Below are 20,138 nucleotides of genomic sequence, written 5' to 3'. Positions count from 1 at the left end.
TAAACTTATCATTAAAATTCTTTTAAAATTTATTTTTAGAGAGACAAGATGAGAGGGAGAAGTAGAGGGAGAGAAACATCAATTGTTTGCCCCTTGTATATGCCCCAACTGGGGATTGAACCCACAACCCAGGCATGTGTCCCCACTGGGAATTGAACCAGTGACCTTTGCTTTGCAGAATGACACCCAACCAACTGAGCCACATAGGCCAGGGCAGAACTTATCATTTTTAAGAGAACAGTGGATGAGGGTCTTGCCACTACTCAGTATAGCCTGTGGGTGAGTTGCAGGGGCATCAACGGGAGGTTGTTAGAAATGCAGAATCAAATCTAGTGGATCAGGTCCTAGGGTTTAACAAGATTCTTAGGCGACTTTCATGCACATTCAAGTTTGAGAAACACTTGTCAAGGCAAACCAACTTCTACTGGCAAAACAGGGACTAGAAGGCAAGTCTCACTATGCTATAGTGATTCCTGGTCCTTTGCAACAAACCAAAATTTCATTTTCGTAAGGAATTTGGGGCTGGAAAAGGGGAACCTAAACACCAAGAGAGGAGTCTGCCTACATCTTCGATTATGGAGTAGAAATTTCTTTTGAAGAATTTAGTGTCCAGGCTGATTTTAACCCAAGGTTCCTATAGGTATCATTTTTTGTGGACAAGTGATACCCATAAAAATTGGATATGATTTAAGTAATCCCAATGTTTAGTTTAGAGACGGATGGAATTTTACTCTGGCAAGTGTGCAATATATTTCAACATGGGAGAGGGAGGAAAAGATGGCTATAACCTGGTCAGAGGGAATATACCTTCATGGGATGAGGCATCATTCCCCATTCTACTACCTCCATAAACTCTCATTCTCTAAAATTAGCTATTCACTTTGAAGAAATTTGAGGTGAATTAGCTTTTTCAGAATACTTGCACATTTATCTGGATATCCAAAATAAAAGCAAACTAACTATTTAAAAATTAATTCAAAAGGATAAAGGATTCTCCCAATATTTTTATCAAAGGGATAAGGCAACTCTGAGTTAAAATTTTTCTGTAATTACACTTTAAATCTTGATCTATGGATATAAATCATGTAGCTGAATGTGAAACCATCCTAAAGCTGAATGGGATTTGGTGGAGTTTCTGATTCTATGACAATCATAACTCAATTAGTCGGGATCATTCCCTTATCATTGGACAGATGTTATGCTTTTGTGTCTTGCCTGAAATATCCTTCCCTGGTCTATACATACTTTCCCCACTGGGCATCTCTGAATGAAATGTTTTACCATTCTCACTTTCCTCAAATGCTTTAGTCTATCGATTGCCATTTGTAATCCTGTAGCACTTATGTACCGTGCTTACCTCATTCATAGCCTTGTATTCTCATTTACTTGCGTTAGTCTGTAAGCACCTTGAGGGTAAGGTCTGTTACATAACTTATTACTCCCACAATTTGCCATGTATTATATAGCTGTTTACTAGATATGCATTGAATAAATCTGGTGTGAAGGATAAAAATACTTACTGTTTTTTTCTTGAGATTGCCCCAGACAATGCCACCTTTACTTTTATGTTTTTTTTGCATATGAAAAACATATTTATCACAATCATTCCTGTTTGAATACAAAATAATTACAAGTCCATATCAACTACCATACTTTTATCCACAAATTAAATAGCAGTTGGCAAAATTAGTTTAAGATGTGTTTCAATCTTTAAAAAGTGGTTTTTTTTTTTCCATTTGTAAAAAGACAATGGTGGATACCCAGGGAGACCGATGGACAAAAAGCTTCAAACATTTAAAGGAAACAAATATCAAATAAAAATATTCTAGGAAATTATGGTTTTGCTTATTGTTCATTGTTCTATCTGTGCTCTTTCCCATCTCTATCTTGCTGCTGCCTCATTCCCAAAACTGAGCAAGACTTCTCATCCCTGGGCTCCCTTTTGTTACACCTTTTACTTCTTCCTGGTCACTTCCTTCACTGTCCAGATGGAATTGTGAAGTTGGTAACTTTAAGGATACAACTGCTGATGAAAACTCGTAATTTATAGCTTTCAACAAGCCTTTTATTTACACAGTTACATCTTTCTTACATTTCCTATACCAACTATGAAGTTTTTTACATTTCTTTTTACCTTAGTTCTTTCCCCTCTCATTTTTAGCAAATAGTCTTGACTCATAATTTAGAGATGAAAATTGTTGGCAAACAGAATTGTTTTTTGTTTTAAGATTTTATTTTAGAGAAAAGGGAGAGAGGTTGAGAAATAACCATGTGTGGTTGCCTCTTGCACGCCCCCAACTGGTGACCTGGCCCATAAGACAGGCATGTGCCCTGACTGGGAATTGAACCGGCAACCCTTTGGTTCACAGGCTGGTGCTCAATCCACTGAGCCACACAAGCCAGAGCTTGCTTTTTTCTAACAGTAACTACCAGCTCAACACCTACACTAATTCTTTCTGTTGGCTCCAAGGTCTTACATGATTATGCTTTGCTTTATGACTATTACGGAGCAACTTTAAAAGTTTGACATGTAGATATTTATAAATGTGTGACTGTATCAAGGTATAATGTATACCACACACACTGTTGCATATTACTCAAAGCAATATACAGATTTCATGTAATCTTCATCAAAAGCTCAGTGACATTATTTGTATGGAACAAAAGATCCTGAATAGTCAAAGCAGTCCTGAGAAAAAAAGAGCAAAGTTGGAGGTATCACATTCCCTGACTTCAATGAAAATCAAAACAACATGGTATTGGCAGAAAAACAGATACACAGACCAAGTGGAACAGAACTGAGAGCCCAGAAATAAACCTACATATATACGGGCAAATAATTTTTGACAAAGGAGCCAAAAACATGATGGACAAAAGAAAGCCTTTTCAATAAATGATGCTGGGAAAATTGGAAAGCCACATGCAAAACAAGGAAACTAGATGACAGTTTGTCCCATGTACAAAAGTTAAATGGATCAAAGACTCAAATGTAAGCTCTGAAACAATAAATTACATAGAAGAAAACATAGGTACTAAACTATGGACTCTGGCCATGGAGAATATTTTAATGAATTTGATCCCAAAAGCAAGAAAAGTAAAGGCAAAAACAAATGAATGGGACTATATCAAACTAAAAAAGCTTCTGCACAGCAAACTGCTAACAAAATAAGAAGGTATTAGTCAAAACATATATGAATGACCCACTGACATGGACAACAATGCGGGGGTTAACTGTGGAAGTTTGGGGTGGGCTGGGTGTAGGGGAGCAAAGGGGAAAAAGTGGGACAACTATAATAGCATCAATAGTACAATACTTAAAAAAAATAAAGATTCAATCAAAACAAAATGGCAACCAACTGAATGGGATATGATTTCTGCAAGCAAACATCTCCAATAAGGTGTTAATATCCAGAATTTTGATAAAAAACTCATACAACTCAACACCAAGCAAACAATCCAATTGCCCATTTAAAAAAATGGGCAGAGGACTTAAACACCTCTCCCAAGACATACAAATTGCCAAATTGCAGATATATGAAAAGATGTTCAATTTCACTAGGTATAGGGAAATGCAAATCAAAAACTACAATGAGATACCATCTCACACCTGTTAGAATGGCTATCATCAACAACACAGGTAATAACAAGTGTTGGAGAGGTTGTCAAGAAAAAGGAACCCCTGTTCAGTTTGGTGGGAGTGTAAACTGGTACAGCCACTATGGGAAACAGTATGGAAGTTCCCCTCAAAATTTAAGAATAGAGCTACCATATGACCCAGCAATCTTTCTGGGGGGAACAAATGAAAACATTTATTTGCAAAGATGTATGCGCCCCTATGTACAATGCAGCATTATTCATGGCGGCCTAGACATGGAAACAACTTAAGTGTCTTTCAATAGATGATTGGATATAGAATATATGGTACATGTACTATGGAATATTGCTCAGCTATAAGAAAAGATGAAATGCTGCCACTTGCAACAACATGGATGGACCTTGTGAGTACTATGCTAAGCAAAGTCTGCCAGAAAGAGCTAAGAACCATGGTTTTCCTCATGTGGGGGACATAAAGCAAACTCAGACACAGACAACATGGTGGTTATCAGAGGTAAGGGGGATGTGAGTGGTTGTAAAAAGGGAGCCAAATAAATGGTGATGGAAGATGATTTGACAGTATGATGTACAGATCACGTATCATGGAAATGTACACTTGAAACATATATAATCTTATTAACCAATGTCGCCATAATAAATTTAATTAAGAGTCTGTTGTCAGGTACAAAGAGATCACTTCTGAAGTGACAGAAACTTTCATTATTTAAAACTGTTATAAAAAGGAAGTCAACTAGAGCTGGTGTGAGTGAAGAGACAGTAAAGGAGGCCTAGGAAACTTATTTTTTAAAATAAAAGTTTTAGAAAATGTATTCATTATATAAGTCCATCATATGCTTTAAGAAAGTCTTTTTTCCTTAATTGTAAAAATAATAATAAAAAGAACCCCCACCCCCACTGCCACAAGCCACATCAGTGTAATTCTAGAACTTTGAGGTAATAGCTGATAATGTTTTTGATCAAGAAACTTTCTTTCTCTTATGTATATGTGTTATGTAAATTGGGATCACATTGTATATAGTTTTACTTGTTAGCTTTAAAACTCTTATCCACTGAACATTATTCTGTCATTAAAAATTTTTGAAGGCATGATTTTTATTCCTACATATTCTATTATATGGACAAATCCTAATTCTCATTTGAGTTTAAATGCATTTTATTTTTTAAAAATTACATGACTTTATTTTTTTTCTACTGTAAATAATTTTTATTTGTCAATTACAGTGGGCATACAATAGTTTGTTTCAGGTGTACAAATTATGCGTTCTAAAGATAAATTCCTAGTTCTATAGAAACATTTATAGTGCCAAAGAATGAATTCTTCGATCTAAAAGTAAATTTCTATTGTACTTCTAAAGATAAATTCTTAGATCTAAAGATGAATGTCTAGTACTAAAGATACATTCTTAGTTCTACAGATAAATTCCTAGTCCCCAAAACTGAATTGCTATGTCTAAGGATAAATTTCTTGTTTTAAAGATAAATTCCTAGATATGAAGTTAAATTTTAACTTTTTTAACTTTATTTTTTCTTTTTCAGTTATAGTTGACATGCAATATTGTTTCAAGTGTAAAAAATCTTAATTCTACAATGAATTCATAGTTCTATAATACATTCCTTGTCCTTAAAACTGAATTTCTAGATCTAAAAATAAATAGAAAATTACATGACTCAAAAAAAAATCAACAAAAAAACAATGCCTCCACTCCGAATCAAGGTCAAATAAATGGAGAGCTCAAGAGAATGTTAAGTGCCACCTGTTCTAGTCCTGGCATATAAATGATAGAACGAAACTGCCAAATTTGTTAACATTTTTCCATTTCTAAACCATCCTTATAGAGAATCATATGTGGATAGCACCCTTCTCTGTAGTCCAGCAGAGCAATCATACGTCTGGATTCATTGTGTTCACCCATCAAGAAGTGGTAGTTTTTCATATTAGCAAGGATGTGCTTGATTGTTCTGCAACCCCTGTCATAAAAAGCTCACTCTTTCAGGTCTTTATTCCTCAAAGCTTCCCTTTGACTGGTTTCATGTCATCTTTGATGTACTTTCTGTGGGCTTCTTTTGTGAATCTGGTTTCCTGTATGTGATGGCTTAGGACAATACCAACTCCAGTGATGAAGCTGCTTTGGCCTTGGGGCATTCAGTAGAGGCATTTCCATCAACGAACAAGTCATACTGACCATACTCTGTCCTACTGACCATCTTACCCTGCGCCTCTAAGGCACAGCTCATCTGCTTCTCCCGGTTCTTATAGATATTGGAGGATGTCTCATCATGGCTGATGAGGTCCCTGTAGACACTCATGATGGTGGCCGGATGGAGATGCAGAGGCGCTGGCTTAGCGGGAGCCGGGAGCCCAGAGTGGTGGCCAGGGAAAGGGAGGAGGGAGTGCAGAAGGCCCCAAATCCTAATTACTTAACTTTTCTTGTTATTGGACATTTGGGTCGATTCCGAATTTTCAGTGTTAGGTTTTATGATGAACATCTTTGCTGCTACAAATGTATATATGTACCTGCCCAAACCTATCATTTTAGAACTAATTAAATTAAAAAATAAACAAAAATAATTTGTGACTTGCTAGGGAAAAATGTTTTTGCCAAATAAATGCAAATTAAAATTCTACCAGGATTCATGAGAGTACTGAATACTGTTTTTTGAGTCATTATTGTCTGGCTTCTCCCTCTCACACCCATGGAAATTATTCTTACTAGGTGATCATTGTCCTGCTTAAATGCAAGATGGAATATCCTATTTTTAGGCCTCCTTATTACTCTCTGTCTCTTCTCTGTGATATTTTACTGTTGGCCACTCTATTTTTCTTGATTTTATTTATATTTCAAATAGTTCCTATATTCACATAGCTCAAAATTCAAAGTCTCCCAAGATATCTTAGTTCCCCTCCCTAGGAATACAACAGTGTTTTCAATTTCTCATGTATCTTTTCAGAGGTCTTTAATTAAATAAAGCAATTATGTACATATACTATAATACACATTATATTATAATATACATACACTCACATATATTACCCCTATATACATAAATGGCAACCAATTACTTCAATGTATATAACTTTTTCCACTTACTACATTGTGGACATTTTATCATAATAGTACATAAAAAACTTCATTAGTTTCTATAGCTACACAATGTACCAGAAGTTATCTGATGAGTCTCTTTGATAAGATATTTGAGTTGTTTTCAGTATTCTGCCATTATAAACAATACAACAAGGAATCAGTTGAACATTCACAATTTTAAAAGTAGGATTGCTAGGTCAAAGAGCACGTATGTACAATTATAATTGTGATATATATTGACAAACTGCTGCCTTTAGAGACTGAACTAATTTACCTTCTTGCTGCCAATTCATGAGAATGGCTTCCCTAATTTGTAGGAGTGCTGTATCAGGGAAATAGCTTTATTCCTGTGATGAATTTGACAGTCTTTCCGCAAACTGTTATTTGTCTTTTATAGGGATAATACTGATCAATAAGGTTATATATGAGTAGGTTTCAAGTGTACCTTGTAAGACATCATCATATATTGCATTGTGCTTATCACCCAAAGTTTAGTCTCCTCCCATTACCATATATTTGACCTTCCTACCCCTCTGACAACAACCAACTGTTCGTGTCTATGAGTTGTTTTTCATTCATTTGTTGGTTTCTGTTTTATATCCCACATATGCATGAAGTCATGATTCTTATACTTTTCTATTTGACATATTTTGTTGAGCATGATACTCATCCATGCATTTTGTTGCAAATGGCAGTATTTCATCTGCTCTTATGGCTGAGTAGTATTCCACTGTATGTGTGCACCTCATCTTTGTTCAATCACCTACCAAAGGCCCCTTGGGTTGTTTCCATGTCCTGGCTACCATGAATAATGCTGCAGTAAATATACAGGCACCTATAGGTTTATGAATAAATATTTTCAAATTTGGGGGGTAGATACCCCAAAGAGGGATTGCTGGGTCAAATGGTAACTTGATTCTTAATTTTTTGAGGAACCTCCATATTGTTTTCTATAATGGTTGTCCTAATTTACTTTCACACTAGCAGTGTATGAGGGTTCCTTTCCCTCTACGTCCTCTCCAACCATTGTTATTTGTCATCTTTTGATTACTTACAGTTGCTGGGTAGCAGATAAGATTTTTAAAATATAGATGACAACATTCTTTTTGTTAGTTATAATGAACTTCACTAATCTAGATTATAAAATAATTCTCCAAGGTTATTTTAGGTATATTTTATAGTTTAAATTTTGATTCACTTGGAATTTATCCTCATAAAGTGTATCCCAACATTATTCAATAACTCCTCTGCTTGTTCAAACTGTCTATCCTTGACTTCTAGGAACTATTCTTAATTTTTTTAAACTAACAATGACTTTTCTCATTATTGACATCTACTCTCTTCAACTCATAAAATGATAAATGCTGATGCAGAGAATTACAGTATCATAAATATTTACCTGTTTATAGGGGCTAGCATTCCAGGACTGACATGCTGACACTGAGGAGTTTTTGCCAATGGAAAGATAACTGATGATGGAGTTGTTGGATTTCTGTCCATATTTGGCAGAATATCCTCCTCTTCTTGACTGTACTGGAAATTTGGCAGCTAGAAAGCAAATATTTATTATTAGCAAGAACCCCTAAAAATAAAATTGTTGATTGTCACAAAATGGTTTTGGTGGGCTGATAACTTTTTTCTGTCTTATAATTTTCTGAGATAATGAAAAAATATTAGTAGGCAGAGATATAGCACTGAGAAACTTCCAGTCAAGATGGGGCATAAACATGACTCACCTCCTCACACAACCACATCAAAATCACAACTAAATTATACAACAGCCATTATCAGAACATCAGAAATTGAGTTGAATGGAAGTCTGACAACTACGGAATTAAAGAAACCACATCCATCCAGACTGGTAGAAGGGGCGCAGACATGGAACAGGCTGGTCCCACATCCATGAGCAGTGGATAAAAATTCAGGAGGGATAACTCAGGAGTAAGGAGTTCCAGCCCCACACCAGGCCCTCCAGCCACATGTTCTAATGCCAAGAAGATAAGTCCCCATAACTTCTGGCTGCAGGGACTGAGTTGGTGTAAGAAACTTCAGGAGTCCCAAGCAGTTCCTCTTAAAGAACCCACAAACAGACTTACTCAGACTCATTCCCTCTGAGCTTCAGCACCAGGGTAGCAACCTGAAAGGCACTAGTGGCATATGGGGGGGAACTGAAGTGTCTGGCTTCAGGCAGGACCTAGGAGACAGCTTTCTCCCAGACAGAAGGGCAGGTCATTGTTCCTTTTTCAACCTGATCCCACAGAGCTACAGAGCTGACAGGCAGGTACCATATCTGAGACTCCATTAACCTAACACTTTTTTCTCTGCTCTAGAGATCCTCTGAGACTGTCTTGCCCAGCTTACAGGGACACCAAGTTGTTACTAGAGACTTTTCCATATGAATGACTGGTCTTGTCTCATACTTCACAACTTCCTAAATCCTATCAAACAATCCTAGCAGGCCTCAGTAAGCCCTCAGTCCCCATATCTTTTGTTGTGGCCCCAGACCTAGTACTAGCAACAACCAGCCTAGATTTACAGCTTGGTTTCCCCTGGGAATCTCCAAGTCCAACATAAGTATCAACCATCTCAGATTGCTTTATAGCTCAGGCAGGGTGTCCCCAGGGAAAACAAAAATGGTGCTGACCTTGTTGGCCAGCGCACTCAGTGGTCAGCTGCAAACCACATCAGAGCACTACCACCCTGCCCCTGCACAGCTGACTCTCCACAGAAGGAGGTTGGTATTCAGTGGTCACAGCCAGTCCTTACAGCCAACTGGCTTGGGTAAATCCCTCCCATTGACCGGCCAACAGCAATCAAGTCTCAACTACAAGAGGAGGGTGTACTCAGCCCACAGAAGGACATACTTTGAGCACTCAGCTTGGGTGATAAGGGAGGCTGTGCCACTGGACCCTACGGGACACCTACTACATTAGGCCACACTATCAAGAGAGAGTCATAGCAGCTCTACCTAATACATAGAAACAAACAAGGAGGCTGCCAAAACTAGGAGACAAAGAAATGTGTCCCAAATGAGAGAACAGATCAAAACTCCAGAAAAATAGCTAAATGAAATGGAGATGAGCAACCTATCAGATGCAGAGTTTAAAACACTGGTTGTAAGGATGCTCAAGGAACTTAGTGAGGACCTCAGCAGCATAAAAAAGATCCAATCAGAAATGAAGGATACAATAATTGAAATAAAGAACAATTTACAGGGAAACAACAGTAGAGTGAATGAAATCAAGAATCAAATCAGTGATTTGGAATGTAAGGAACCAACAAGCAACCAATCAGAACAAGAAAAAAGAATATAAAAAAGGAGGATAGTACAAGCAGCCTCTGGGAAAACTCCAACCATTCCAACATTCAAATCATAGGATGCTAGAAGGAGAACAGAGGTAACAAAAAATTGGAAATCTATTTGAACAAATAATGAAAGAAAATTTCTCTAATTTGGTGAAGGAAATAGACATGCAAGTCCAGGAAGCACAGAGTCCCAAACAAGATGGATGCAAAGAGGCCCGTTCTAAGACACATGATAATTAAAATGCCAAAGGTGAAAGGTAGAGAATCTTTTTTTTTTTTAAGATTTTATTTATTTATTTTTAGAGAGGGAAGGGAGGGAAATAGAGAGAGAGAGAAACATCAATGTACGGTTGCTGGGGGTTCTGGCCTGCAACCCAGGAATGTACCCTGGCTGGGAATCGAACCTGGGACACTTTGGTTCCCAGCCCGCGCTCAATCCACTGAGATACACCAGCCAGGGGAAAGGTAGAGAATCTTAAAAGCATTTTAAGAGGAATGCAACAGAAATCAGTTGGTTTCTTATAGGGGAGTTCCCATAAGACTGTCACCTGATTTCTTAAAAGATTCTTTCAGGCTAGAAGGGACTGGCAAATATTCAAAGTTATGAAGAGCAAGGACCTACAGCTAAGATTGCTTTACTGAGCAAATATATCATTTAGAATCAAAGGGCAGATAAAGAGCTTCCCAGACAAGAAAAAAACTAAAGGAGTTCATGATTACCAAATGATTATTATATGAAATGTTAAAGGACTTATTTAAGAAAAAGATATAAAAAATATGAGCAATGAAATGGCAATAAATATGTATCTATTAACTGAATCTAAAAAACAAATTAAACAGAAGAGACAGAATCCGGGATGTGGAGAGTGTTCTGACGGTTGCCAGATGGGAGGGGCATGTAGGGTCATGGGTGAAGAGGTGAGGGGATTAGGAAGTAAAAAATAAGTAGTTACAGAATAGCTATGGGATGTAAAGTACAGGATAGGAAATGAAGCAGCCAAAAAACTTATATGCATGACCCACGGACATTAACATTGGTGGGGGGATTGCCTGTGGGAGGAGGGGGTGCTGGGTGGATGGGGGCTGGGGGGAAAAACTGGCACAACTGTAATAGCATAATCAATAAAATATAATTAAAAAATAAAATAGAATAAAATGTTAAAATTCTCTAAAAAATTAGTAGGCTTCTCCTCTAAAAAAACATAGTTTCTGTTGTGTAAAGATGTAAACAGTAACATCTATTTCTAAAAGCTTGTAGACCAGGGTCAGCGAATGTTTTCTTTGAAGATTCAGATAGTAAGTATCAATATTTTGGTTTTGTGGTCCACACACACAGTCTCAACAAGGCAATTAACTCTGCTGTTGTAGTTGGAAAGCAGCCACAGCCAGCATGTAAACACTGGGCTCATCTGTGTTCCAATAAAATTTTGGTTACAAAAAAAGGTGGTATGCTGAATTTGGCCCATGGGGACATAGTTTGCTGACTTCTTGTGTAGACCATACAGAACAAAACTGTAATTTATTTACTATTATGCTTGGTACTTAATATGAACTCAAGCAGTGTTAAACTTTTGTGTGTATAAATGTGCAATAAGCAATTCACGCTTTAATTAATATTTCACTTACCTTTATATTAACACCTCAGAGAAAGTAGACTTAAGTATGCCAGAGAAAATGAACTAATTGCTACTTTCTCTTTCTATTTATTATTACCTTTGCTTTTGAAATGTTGAGACTACTGCATTTAGTCCAAAACATATAGAACCTGAAATGCTGGTGGACTAATATAATGGGTATAATTCCCAAAGGTTGTTGTGCAGAGAACAGATTAAGAGCCTCAATGGCTCCCTTAAAATGCCTTAAAATACCCGTGTAGGCAAAGGGGCCCCAGATAATGTTACTAAATTATTAAAGCATTGTTTAGCCTTTTAAAATTTAATATTTAAAAAAGGGGTAAATGAAACAAGTATCCCTAAGTCTAGCTCACTAAAAAAAATTCTTTCAGTGTTTACACTTAATAGTCCAGGTGTCTAGATCCATCTCTCTTTGTACTACTTTGACCCTAATATTCTTAACATTTGTATTTAGATTCAAGAAACAGTCTCAAATCTGTACTTAGTATTTGTACTGTATTTCACCATGTTTATGAAGAACATGCCTAGTGCGTAAATGCATTGATTCCAGTTTTTTTCTTTTTTTTTTGCTGTAAACATAAACCTGCAATGAGTATCTCTATGAAGATTTTTGTCTTCTTTTCAATTTCTTAGGATAAATTCCCATAGTAAAATTAATGTTTATAGTTGTCATACGTTGCCATAATGGTATGCTTCAACTCTGCATCCACTGACGTATAACTGTATCAACATCTCCATAGCTTTTTGTTAGTGGATATTTTAACTTACTTTTTAAAATGATTCTGTAATTTAGAAGATATACTTACATATAAATTACTTTGTCTTCCTTTGATCACAAATAGAATGGCCAGTTTGTTCAGACTTTTTCTTTTTCTGGTTTACATAAATTTTATTATTATTGAGCCTAAAATGGTTTACATTACAAGCAAAGGTGAAATTACTAATTCATTAGCCTGTGAATATCATTTTTTAAAACTTTTTCTGTGATTTTGACACTTTTTATATACCAGTAACATATGAGTGAGTTCTTCATATTACAAATACTATTGGCTTTATTTTTTGCAAATATTTTATTCTAGTCATGAAGTTTTTAGTTATATGATTTTTCATACTACAAAAACTGTTTTAGACATTAAAATTGGTCAACTTGTGCTATCACTTAATCCTTTCCCTGAATATACTATACAATAGGTACCATCTTTTCTTGTCACTTTTTTCTTTAAAAAATTTTGCCTCATTGCATTTGAATTTTAAATATATGTTTGGCTTATTTCTGGGTTTTCTATTTGATTCTATAAACATTATCTGTGAACCCCACTGAAGGATGGACTCTGGACACTCATGAGAATGGCATGTACTGGCAGACTGCTTCCTGTACTACACTTAGTCATGTCTGTGGAGACTATCAATCCTTGAACTAAATGTTAGGGATGAATACTAACCATGTATAATAATAAGAGATAGAAGAGTCAATATAAAGAAAACAATGATTTCTGCATTCAAATTCTTACCAGTACTCTTTGATTCTTCAAAGGTGTTGTACTGAAAAAATCATCATGGTCATCTTTTGGCAACTGTTCCAGAAAATCCCTCATCTGCTGCTTCCTTTTAAGAGTTCCCACTTTGGCTGTTATCTTAATAGTTTGCTCCTGATCCGTATCATCTCTCTTTCTCTTGCCTTAAGAGTCAGCAAAACATTTTGGTAAGAACTTGGTCATTTAGAGTAAGTGTTCTAAAGTTAACAAACTTGGTAAAATCTAAATGGTATGTTCAAATTAAGTAAACTTATCCTCTCTTATTAACATTTATAAGTTTCCTATTTAACAAATGATCCTTTCTATACTGTGCTTGGTATAATATGATTGGCCTGTAAGATACCCATGAAGACAATACATATAAGATCAAGCAAGGTACAGTTGAAAAGGTCTTTATCTCATGAGAAAGGTTACCTCCCACACTCCTCTTACTGACGACAAATTTGTTGATTTTGCTAAAATATAAACCTCATTGAATTAGAACAGGGATACTGAATACTCCCTAAAGCTTAGTATAGGACTTCTCTGGCATAAACCTTGGGCAGAAGTGTATACTCCTCCCATGAAAACTAAATTTCTTCTGAGTTTTCTTATGAATTACTAGGGGACCCTACCCAAGCACCCAAAAATGAGACCTTGAGAACAATAATCCAGATACTATAATCTCTGGATCCAAATGCAGAATTCCTAGAACAAACTCAAAGCACAAGGTTGCTAAAGGTAACTGATGAAATTAACTAGATAAGATTTCAAAAGTAAACAGCTGACCTTTGGAGTTCTCTCTAGCTTTACAACTGTAAAAAAACAGCTATTATAAGACGCATAGGTAAATATAAAACATGTCTAATGAGTGATTAGAAATTGATACTGAGGATTAGGAAAAATTATTTACTATAAAGATTACCATTTTTTTTGCTTTTGGGATTGACTGGCTTTTTCTTAGTCACATGTGTCTGGGATCCATTTCCTTGGGAATCTTCCATGTATTTCCTCTGGCATTCTTCAGCAGACCAAGAACCTACAGCCATAGCTACATCTGACCAGAAACCAGGTTTTTGCTTAGGAAGAGATTCATAAGCACTATGGAAGACCAAAACCAGTTAAAGAATAAGAAATTCAAATAAATAAAAATAACCTCCTGAATGTATATCACTAAATCAATGAGATTTACTGAGTTAAAAGAATCTTACCAAAATCATTCTATAGGTAACTATTTGGAAAGAAGGTATCACTCCCTCAGTAACTTATACTAGTGCTTAAAATATGAAGATGTAATTTAACATATTTAGTAGATGCATTCTAATTTGTTGCATTCTAACCTGAAAAATCATCCCCAGATTTAAGACATTTGTTCCTAAGTCCAACTAATCAATGATTTGATCTTCTGGGGTACTCTAGCATGACTACGTTTTCTACATTGTTGCTCAAATGTCACCGGTGCTAAAATGTATTGGAAGATGAGTTCTTAGGTTATATGTATTCCAGGTTATAAACTCAATGAAAAGTATTATGCTTGCTTTCATTATAGTATTATATTTTACAGAACAGAGTATTTTAGACATAATACTTTAGGGAAATGAGAATTGAAATAGGAGAAAGCTAAGTCAATATCAGGTATTTCTTCATTTAAACAAATGAGTTACATTCTGAAAGTTCATTTGTAAATGATTATTTAGAATTTGGTACACATATTATTGTACTACACCATCACTCTCCCGAAAGAGATTTTATACATTGTGGTTAGTCTGACAGTTCAGCCTGTAGAGATCTATTTAACTCACCAATTAATGTATAGTGTTATACTGATAAATTTTTAACAAACAGCTCTCTGGGATTAAAAAGTCCTTCTTGCAGTGTTTGAAAATTTCCATATTGTAGATACCAGTAAGGTGGCTGATTTCAAGCTATCAATGTGATGTCACTAAATGAGAAATAAGAAATGTGCCATGGTGGACTTCTGGTCCAGATAGCAGCACAGGGAGATATGGCTTGCCTATTCACACAACCACATCAAAATTACAACTAAAATATAAAAAAAATACCACTCAGGAACATCAGAAATCAAGATGAATGGAAGTCTGAAAACTATGGAATTAAAGAAACCACATCTATTCAGACTGGGAGGAGGGGCACAGATGCAGAAGGGGTTGGTCCAGGCAACCAGGGCAGAAAGGACACATGGCAAGGTGGCAGCTGGAGGACTAGGTGGGTGAGGCAGAGACTGGCAGTCCCACATTTGTGTGTGGATAAACTGGGAGGAACAAGTACAGAGCGTGACAGATTGTACAACCCTGGGTTCTAGTGCAGGAAAAGAAAACCCCAAAACTTCTAACTGTAAAATCCTGTGGGGGTTGAGGTGGCAGGAGAAACTCCTAGTTCACAGGAAATTTCTTTGGAGGGAACCACAGGGTCCTAGAATGTACACAAACCCACCCACCTGGGAATCAGCACCAGAAGGGCCCAATTTGCTTGTGGGTCCCAGGGGAAGGCACTGAAAGACAGCTGCGAGCTGAGCAAGTAGCATTTTTCTTTCTCTGAAAATCCCCTCCCCTACATACATCCACAATACAGTAATGTGGGTTGCTCCACTCTGGCATTGTAAGGCTCCGCCCTTTATAACATAACAGGTGCACCAAGACAACAAAAAAATGGTCCAAATGAAAGAACAGATCAAAGTACCAGAAAAAACACATCTAAGCAACGAAGAGATAGCCAAACTATCAGATGCAGAGTTCAAAACACTGGTAATGAGGATGCTCCCAGAAATGGTTAAAAATGGTTGCAAAAAAAAAAAAAAAAAAAAAAAGAAGAAAAAGTGAAGGCTATGAAAAGCGAAATAAAGGAAAATGTACAAGGAACCAACAGTGACAGGAAGAAAACTGGGACTCCGATCAATGGTTTGGAGTAGAAGGAAGAAATAAACATTCACCCAGAACAGAATGAAGAAACAAGAATTCAAAAAAATGAAAAGAGGCTTAGGAACCTCTAGGAAAAGTTTAAACATTCCAACATCCAAATCATAGAGGCGCCAGAAAGAAAAGAACAAGAGCAAGAAATTTAAAACTTATTTGAAAACATGATGAAGGAGAACTTCTCTAATCTGGCAAATGAAATAGACTTCCAGGAAGTCCAGGAACCCCAGAGAATGCCATACAAGTTGGACCCAAGAAAGCACATGCCAAGGCACATCAGAATTCCATTACCCAAGATTAAAGAGAAGGAAAGAATCTTAAAAGCAGCAAGAGAAAAGGAGACGGTTACCTACAAAGGGGTTCCCATAAGACTATCAGCTGATTTCTCAAAAGAGACCTTGCAGGCAAGAAGGGGCTGGAAAGAAGTATTCAAAGTCATGAAAGGCAAGGATCTACCTATATCCAAGATTACCCTATCCAGCAAACCTATCACGTAGAACGGAAAATAGAGTGTTTCCCAGATAAGGTCAAGTTAAAGGAGTTCATTGTCACTAAGCCCTTATATGAAAGTTAAAGGGATTTATCTATGAAAAAGATAAAAAATATGACCAGTAAAATGATAACACACACACACACAACTATCAACAACTGAACCTAAAAAACAAAAACAAAAACTAAGCAAACAATTAGAACAGGAACAGAATCACAGAAATGGAGATCACATGGAGGGTTATCAGCAGGGAGGGGAAGGGGAAAGAATGGGGAAAAGGTACAGAAAATAAGAAGCATAAATGGTAGGTGCAAAATAGGGGGGAGGTTAAGAATAGTATAGGAAATGGAGAAGCCAAAGAACCTATATGTATGACCCATGGACATAACAAAGAGGGGGAATGCTGGTTTGAGAGTGTGTGCAGGGTGGAAGGAAATAAAGGGGAGAAAAAATGGGACAACTGTAATAGCATAATCAATAAAATATACTAAATAAATAAATAAATGTGCCATGATACACCATTATGTAGAATTTCTATCACACACGTACAATAGATGTCAAGAACCTTAAGTATATATATATATAATAGTAAAATGTACTAAAATAATTAGGAAGTGATGAGTTTAGAGTATAGTTATTTTTAATATTCAATGACTGTTAAACAATAAATTTATAGGATTCCTGAAAATTTAAGAAACCAGCTCTTGTGAACAGGTAACAGCTAAATACATAATACCATTCACTCCATGCAGAAAAGGAGAAAAAGTACTTATGGTTATTATATACTGTTAATGATCTACTCTTTTTCATAACTAATCAACCCACATGTGATCTAAAGTGGAACAATAGATTTGGGGGCTCAAGCTTACTTAGATGTGTATATAGCTAATTTTTAAGTCTAGACCAGCTTAAAAGGTCTCTTTTGTCATAATAAAAACACTCAGTGCACTTACTAAGAAACTAGTCCATAATTAACATGTCTCCTCCCAGATAACTTTAAAAGGCAAATTTAATCTAATCATATCACTCCATTCCTACTTAAAACTCATTTCATTATTCTTAACATAAAAACCAAAACACTTAATATAACCTCCATTATTCCTTGCCTGGTTGTCCAGTCTACCCTCACTTTCTATACTCGTTATTTTGGCCTGCTTTTAATATTTCTAAATATGCTCTTTCTTTGTACTTTTACATACTATTATCAAAATGTACTCATAAATCTTGGGCTTAAATAATTGTTTAGATCTTAGTTCAAATATCTGTCTGAGCTAAGTCAGATTTCCCTGAAACATATTCTCGTAAACTTCTTACAGTGACTATGCACTATGAGGCACACAAAAGCAGTAGGCTGCAACTAAGAATCACTTGTGGAGCTTGTAGCAAAAATGCAAAGAAACAAAAGCAAACCAGTAAAATAAATTCACAGGCTCTATCCATGACAATTTAGTGGGTAAGGAGTGGCAATATGTTGCATTTTTGAGAAAGAGGCATTATATCTGAGTGGGTGGTAGAAACAGATGATGACAAGGAAATATTACAAGGAGGTAATGTGAGATAATTTGATGGATTAAAAATATAATGGGTGAAAAAGAGGCAACTATATGGGCAAAGAAATGAAGATGAGGAAACAACATATAATTAAGGAATTAAAAATATTATAGTTTATATTTATAGTATGGTAAATTACAAAGGAATTGCTGCAGGTCTGAGTTTTGAAAAAAATCCCTAGTGCTACCTACCCATTTGCTGTCACCCACCACTATATTAACTGCCGATCCCTGATGTTTTCTTTTTAGTTGTCTCTTCCAGGACTGCATATAAATGGGACCATATAAAATTTTTTCACTCAGCCTAATGACTTTGCAACTTATTCAAGTCATTACACATATCAACAGTTCTGTTTCATTACTCAATAGCCCATTCATCAAAAATGCTCCAAATTAATTTATGCAGGAAGTACCTTGGGAATCAGGAAGAGAACTCAGTAAAACCACCAGATAAAGTTACGAACTTCTGGACTTACACTGCAAATTTGATATATTTTCATTTTTGTTCAGTTCAGAATATTTTCCCTTAAAACTTCCTCTTTGACCCATAGGTTTTTACAGTGTGTTATTTAATTTTCAAGCACTTGGAAAATTTCCTGTTATCTTTCATTGATTTGTAGTTTAATTCAATTATGGCCATACAACACACTTTGTCAGCTATTTTGTGTATTTATTTAAATCCTCACCCAAGGATATGTTTATTGATTTTAGAGAGAGAAGGTGGTGGGTGGGGAGGAGAGAAAGAAACATCAATGTGAGAAACAGTGATTGGTGACTGGGGATCAAACTTGAAACCTAGGTTTGTGCCCTGACCAGGAACTGAATCACAACCTTTTGGTGCATGGGACAACACTCCAACCAACTGAACTGCCTAGCCAGGGTGATGTCAGTTACTATTTTATGATTTGTTTTATCATCTAGTAAACATGTTCTATCTTTATGAATGATCCACCTACCCTTGGAAAGAACATATCCCCTCCACTCATTAGCAGGTATACTGTTCCATAAACAGCTATTAAATAGTTGATTGATGGTACTGTTCAGTTCTTCTATACCCTTCATAATTTTCCTTCTACTAGTTCTTTCCAACACTAAAAGACCATTGAAGTCTCTCAGTATTAATTGTGGATTTGCTTATCTTTTCAGTTCTGTCCTTTCCTTTTAGTTGTCAGATTTTGACTCAAGTATTTTGAGATTTCGTTGTTAGTTGCATACACAGTGAGGATTGTTATGCTTTCCTGGTGAGCTGACACTTTCACTATTTTGTAAAGTACTTCTTTATCCCTGATAATTTTCTTCTTACTGAAGTCTTTCACAGGTAATAGTATAACCACTCCACCTTTCTCAGGGGCAAGCCCAAAATTCATGAACAGCTTTCTAGAGTTTTTAGCTAGCTCCTCCCTCTCTGCAACAAATTCCTTAGGGTTCCTGTTTTTGGTTCTCTAGCAGAAAGCTGGAGGCTTTTGTTACCTAGCTTTGTCATACACTTTTGTTGTTGTTTTTATTTTTATTTCAATTATTGTTCAAGCAGTTTTCTTTTACTCCCATCCCAGCCCACCCCCCCAGTCCTCCCCACCTCCCTCCCATTTCCACCACCCCTAGTTTTTGTCCATGTGTCCTTTATACTTGTTCCTATAAACCCTTCCCCCTTTTCCCTGAAACCCCCTCCCCTCTCCCCTCTGGACACTGTCAGCCTGTTCTCTATTTCAGTGTCTTTGCTTGTATTTTGCTTGTTTGTTTATTTTGTTGTTTAGGTTCCTGTTAAAGGTGAGATCATATGGTATTTGTCTTTCACCGCCTGGCTTATTGTGCTTAACATAATGCTCTCCAGTTCCATCCCATGCTGTCACAAAGGGTAGGAGCTCCTTCTTTCTTTCTGCTGCATAGAATTCCATTGTGTAAATGCACCATAGTTTTTTGATCCATTCATTTACTGATGGGCACCTAGGTTGCTTCCAGCACTTGGCTATTGTAAATTGTGCTGCTATGAACACTGGGGTGCATAGGTTCTTT

General features: G+C 36.3%; 1 protein-coding gene and 1 pseudogene across 1 annotated transcript in view; both read right to left on the bottom strand.

Annotated features, from left to right (window-relative positions):
* The window catches only part of MIS18BP1 (MIS18 binding protein 1), a 59,072-nt gene that overhangs the window by 2,479 nt on the left and 36,455 nt on the right, over positions 1-20,138 (bottom strand). The window contains exons 12-15 of the mRNA XM_028505967.1: positions 14,078-14,253; positions 13,150-13,316; positions 8,098-8,246; positions 1,521-1,608 (exon numbers count right to left, since the gene is read on the bottom strand). Coding sequence (XP_028361768.1) covers positions 1,521-1,608; positions 8,098-8,246; positions 13,150-13,316; positions 14,078-14,253 — 580 coding nt within the window. The remainder of the gene's footprint in view (positions 1-1,520; positions 1,609-8,097; positions 8,247-13,149; positions 13,317-14,077; positions 14,254-20,138) is intronic.
* On the bottom strand, positions 5,418-7,490 carry LOC114491726 (annotated as a pseudogene).

This window comes from Phyllostomus discolor, chromosome 1, assembly GCF_004126475.2.
Source record: "Phyllostomus discolor isolate MPI-MPIP mPhyDis1 chromosome 1, mPhyDis1.pri.v3, whole genome shotgun sequence".
Lineage (NCBI taxonomy): Eukaryota > Metazoa > Chordata > Mammalia > Chiroptera > Phyllostomidae > Phyllostomus > Phyllostomus discolor.
The sequence above is the reverse complement of the archived record's forward strand: the minus strand, read 5'-3'. Positions and strand labels throughout refer to the sequence as shown.